The sequence below is a fragment of the Sparus aurata genome, chromosome 10 (genome assembly GCF_900880675.1).
Source record: "Sparus aurata chromosome 10, fSpaAur1.1, whole genome shotgun sequence".
Taxonomy (NCBI): domain Eukaryota; kingdom Metazoa; phylum Chordata; class Actinopteri; order Spariformes; family Sparidae; genus Sparus; species Sparus aurata.
Window position 1 is genome coordinate 14,795,910 of NC_044196.1, and position 4,609 is coordinate 14,800,518.

The following is a 4,609-nucleotide window of genomic DNA, read 5'->3' on the forward strand; positions in this document are numbered from 1 at the left end:
GGCCGGGCCGCTAGCTTAGCTCCTACTAGCCTAGCCTAGCTCCTGCTAACTAGCTTAGCCGAACTTGCTTCGTGTCCACTAAACACTTCAACTGCGATGGAGAGTCCAACTCACACACTCACAGCACGTCGTCCGACAACAGCTCACAGTCTGTTAGTGATAAAACACGACACTGACGACACACACAGTCCACTGTCAGCTGCTCGACACCATTAACTCTCCGCTCCTTCTTCCTCGTCACTCATGCTCCGGTCAACCCGGAAATCTAAAAACTCTTACAGGTCATGAACTCTCACACGTAATGACAATTACTTTAACTTCTTTTTAACATTCAGAACCCATTAAATTTAAATTCACACATTTTAAACAGAAATTATGTATACATTTTAATATCTTATTTATCTCAAAATATTTCATGCAAATATGTTATATTACATATTTACATTTTAAAGCCTCCCCTAGAATCAGGGGGAGGGGGGTCATGGGGGGACAACTGCCAAGCAAGGCCCACGCCAATTTCCAATAATTCACAGCAGTTTTCGGTGTTGCCTGAAAATTGCCACATGCAGTCGTAAACCTGAACTTCCACGACAATCTACAGTGCCGCACAGTGACGAAAACCCCACTTTTCATGCAGTGTGTTGTGTCCTTGGGCAAGACACTTCACCCCCCTTGCCACGTGTGAATGTGTATGACTGCTGTATGTCTGAGGTGGTGGTCGGAGGCGCTGAATGGCAGCCATGCTTCCGTCAGTCTGCCCCAGGGCCCAAGTACTAGCTGTGGCTACTATCGTGGTTTACCACCACTAGTATGACTGTGGGTAAATGAATGAAACCTGGAACCCTGTCAGGCGCTTTGGGTGTCTTAAAAAGTGCCATATAAATCTAATCCATTATTAGTAAGTCCCAAATTATGAACACTTTAAATGCAATTGTTCCATTAACAATTCCAACAGGGTGCACACATCCCAAAAAAACCTGTTGGATCAAAAAATAAACAAAAAGGGTAAAGTGAATTTGAGTTTTTGCGGATAGCTTAGGTTGAGTGTGTTAATCAGGCTGAAAAGCATGGCACATCCAAAAGAGACACTTTGCAGATTGCGTGGCAGTTCCACACCCTCGATGACCATTCCAACATCCTCTGGCTTGTCCACTGCATCAGCACCATCATTGCTAATCAGATAAAGCCCCATGGTGGTCTGTGCAATCCCTCTCTCAGCTTCCTCATGATTGGCAGTCTAATGGTGAAAAACATATTTACCAGTTTGAAATTGAAAACATTACAAGTTAATTACTGAAAGCTCACAGTAAAATGCCATTACTAACCAAGTACTCTTTAATGACAGTGTCGCTGTCTTCACTGAGGTAGACACACAGACCTCTAAGGATGTGGTCAATGTCCTCACTCTGCAAAAGAAGGCATAATATAACAAGTCTCCACTTTTCAAAACATTTTCCAGGACATTGTTCATAGCCCTCTTATTTTCACCCCTGTAGTTACTTTGTTGACACTTCACTAAAGATTGCCCCATACAAGACGTGAGCTACTTTGTTGATTTGGCCTTATGATGTTGTACCTGGAAGTAATGGAAATATATTACAAGGTTAGTTTCCAACCAGGATGAGAAACAGGGATGTGTGTGTGATTGTGTAACTGTCTTAATATGATCTTAAGTTAACATTAAGTTCTTACATTTACTATATTAAATAAATTCTAATGTTGTCATAGTCTGGACGTAGTTTGGCTTGCCTGGTGTAGAACAAGCCAGCGAGTGAAGTACATTTACTCTAGTATTGTATTTAAATACAAATTTGAGGTACTTGTACATATTTATGTACTTATTGTCTGCTACTTTATACTTCTACTCTACAATATCTTAGTATGAAGTATTGCTTCACTAAGATGTATATATGGTGCATCGGCCTATATTGACAATATGATGCAGCCTGAGCGGCAGCAGCCATTAGCCTGACATTAACAGTACCGCAGAGTACCACAACCAATGTTTTTTTTTTGCTGTGTTGCTATCTAATGCTAAAGCATTTCACAACTAGCATGACTAACGTTATGTTCACCAGTGTCGAAGCAGTGCTGCTAGCTTCGTCTTCATCACATTTAAACTTAGCATACTTCATAAATAACATTACTTACCTTCTAGCTTTCACTCCACATTTGTCCCGCTCAGACCCGCTTAATGTGTTCTGGTCCTGCTCAGTATGCCAAGTCCGGGGTCAGGGTTCAGACTCAGAGCAGCCTTCACACCGGTTGACTACTGTGACGAAATGACGTTTCCTTTTACTCTCGCACATGCGCATAACTGCCTTTTGGGATCGAGTCCATACATCCGTGATCAAGTCAAATAAGGTTTACTCAATTTGTTAACATTCAGTTCAAACTAACCATTTTTACTTTATGTTTATTCGTTTGAATAAATAAACTTTACATTTTCATATTTCAGTTACATTTTAATTAAGTATTGCTTTATGTTTATTGGGGGCAAGAATCATTTTTTTGAGTGTACCTCACAAAGGAGAATTTTCCACAACAGGATATGAAAACAGATTTTGAATAAACAAAAGTAAATGACAATCAAAACAAGAAAACTTGATATATATAAATATTTTAATGTAAAATCTAGCTTGAGTGATGATAATGATTGAATGATTGATCAAGGTTTTATTTTCATGTTGTGCACATAGAGACACCAAAAGTACAGCACTCAAACAATTTATTACATTTCATTTCATTATAAGATTTAAAAAAACATTTCAGCTGAAACAAAATATTCTGCCGTCTCTCTCTCAGGCTTTTTTGGTCAGAGCATTTGATTTATTGATTGCTGTCAGAATGTTAAGAGATTTTTCTAAAATAACTCACCAACCTTCACTTTAAATGGCTCTTAAAACATCCATCCTGGGGCGCTGAGAGCTGCCTTTGCAACATCTTCAACTCCATTAAAGAATACAGCATCCATCATCATCATACTTCTTCTTCTCCTCCTCCCTCTCAGCCTTCTTTCTAGCCTCTTTTTCTTGCCTGTACTTCAACTCGTCCGTTTTAAGTTGCAACTGTTTATACAATCTTTTCATTTCATCCCTTTCGTTTTTATGCTCGTTCTCCCTCTCTGCCCTCTCTGCCCTCTCTCTCTTCTCTCTTCATTTTCCTTCATCTCCTTCCATCTCTCCTCATACATCTCCTTTCTCACCTTCTTTCTCTCTGTTCTCTCTCTCTGTCTCTCTGCTTCTTTCTCCGCCATCTCCCTCCGTCTCTCCTCATTCATCTCCTTTCTCTGCCTCTCCATCTCCTCTCTCACTCTGATCCTCTCTGCTTCTCTCTCCTCCTTCTCCTTCTGCCTCTGCTCCTCCATCTCCTGCTTCACCCTCCTCCTCTCCTCCTCTCTCTTTCCTCTCCCTCTCTCTCTCAGCCTCGTATTTCTCTTGCATTTTCTTCATGTTTTTTCATGTTCTTCCTGAAGTTCCCTCTCCAGTTCCTCTCTCTCTTTTCGTATTTGTTCTTCTTTTGCTTTCAGGATGCGTTGTTTCTCCTCTTTCATTTCCCTCTCTGCCTTTTGGAACATCTCGTTGGTGTAGTGGCTTCCTCCGTTCCTCTGCACTACATTTCTGATCTTCTGGAGCAGCTCATTGACCTGTAAGCGATCCTTCTTCTCCTTATTGTTGAAGACGTGGTACTGGTTGTTACATCTAGCCACAAGTCCTTGAAGGTCGGTGTCATCATCAAAGAATTTCTCGATGGTTGTTTCTTCAAAATCGTCACCACGAGTAAAGAGAACCATGCTGTATCTGTCTGCATCCTGGCCAAATATTTCTTGAATCTTTTGCACCATCTGCTTTTCCTCTGCAGTGAATCTGCCCACACTAATGACCACCAGAAACACATGGGGTCCAGGAGCAGCAAAACGAATGAACTGGCTCACATCTTTGACTGTTTTAGTCTCATCACACCTGTTGTCAAACAGGCCTGGAGTGTCAATGACAGCAATCTGTTGCCCATCTATCACACATTTACACTTGAAACAGTCAACAGTCACAGACTGAGAAGCGCACTTTAATTCAAAACCCTTTCGTCCCAGGATGGTGTTTCCAGCAGCACTCTTCCCAGCTCCAGTCTTCCCCACCATCACTATCCTCAGCTCCTTGTTATTTGTTATGATCTGTCCTGTGTAGAACAATGTGTGAAACTGAATCAGACATCAAGTTGCACAGACATTGTCCTTCATGTGACGTATACAAATATGGAAAAAGTAGAAACATCTGTTCACCACTTTGAGAGAGGCAACATCATTTTTAAACAATATATAACAGTTTTTCTCAATTGTTTACACACAAAAACTGGTACTTGAGACACAATGACCACAACATGTAACTGATGCACCAACCCCCTGAACCAATTCTGCTAAACTACAAGCACAATTCCTGCTTTACACTCAAATTGCAGTTCTAAAACACACTTTTTTATAAAACACTACACACAATTCTCTGCATCTGGCACAATTTTCATAAAGACAATCTCTTGTTTTCACAAGGAACATACTGTCATTCAAAATTCTATGTCAATTGCCCTACTATGTGTACTGACTCATCACATGGGC

At 40.8% G+C, this 4,609-nt stretch overlaps 1 protein-coding gene across 1 annotated transcript; it reads right to left on the reverse strand.

Moving 5' to 3' along the window:
- Positions 1-3,448: 3,448 nt before the first annotated feature.
- Positions 3,449-4,138, reverse strand: LOC115589375 (GTPase IMAP family member 4-like). Its single transcript, XM_030430217.1, has one exon. The coding sequence runs from the start codon at positions 4,136-4,138 to the stop codon at positions 3,449-3,451; it is 690 nt and encodes a 229-aa protein (XP_030286077.1).
- Positions 4,139-4,609: the final 471 nt, after the last annotated feature.

Bases quoted from the DNA above. Each gene is read 5' to 3' on its own strand.
- LOC115589375 (XM_030430217.1), bottom strand. From the start codon at position 4,138: ATGGTGGGGAAGACTGGAGCTGGGAAGAGTGCTGCTGGAAACACCATC.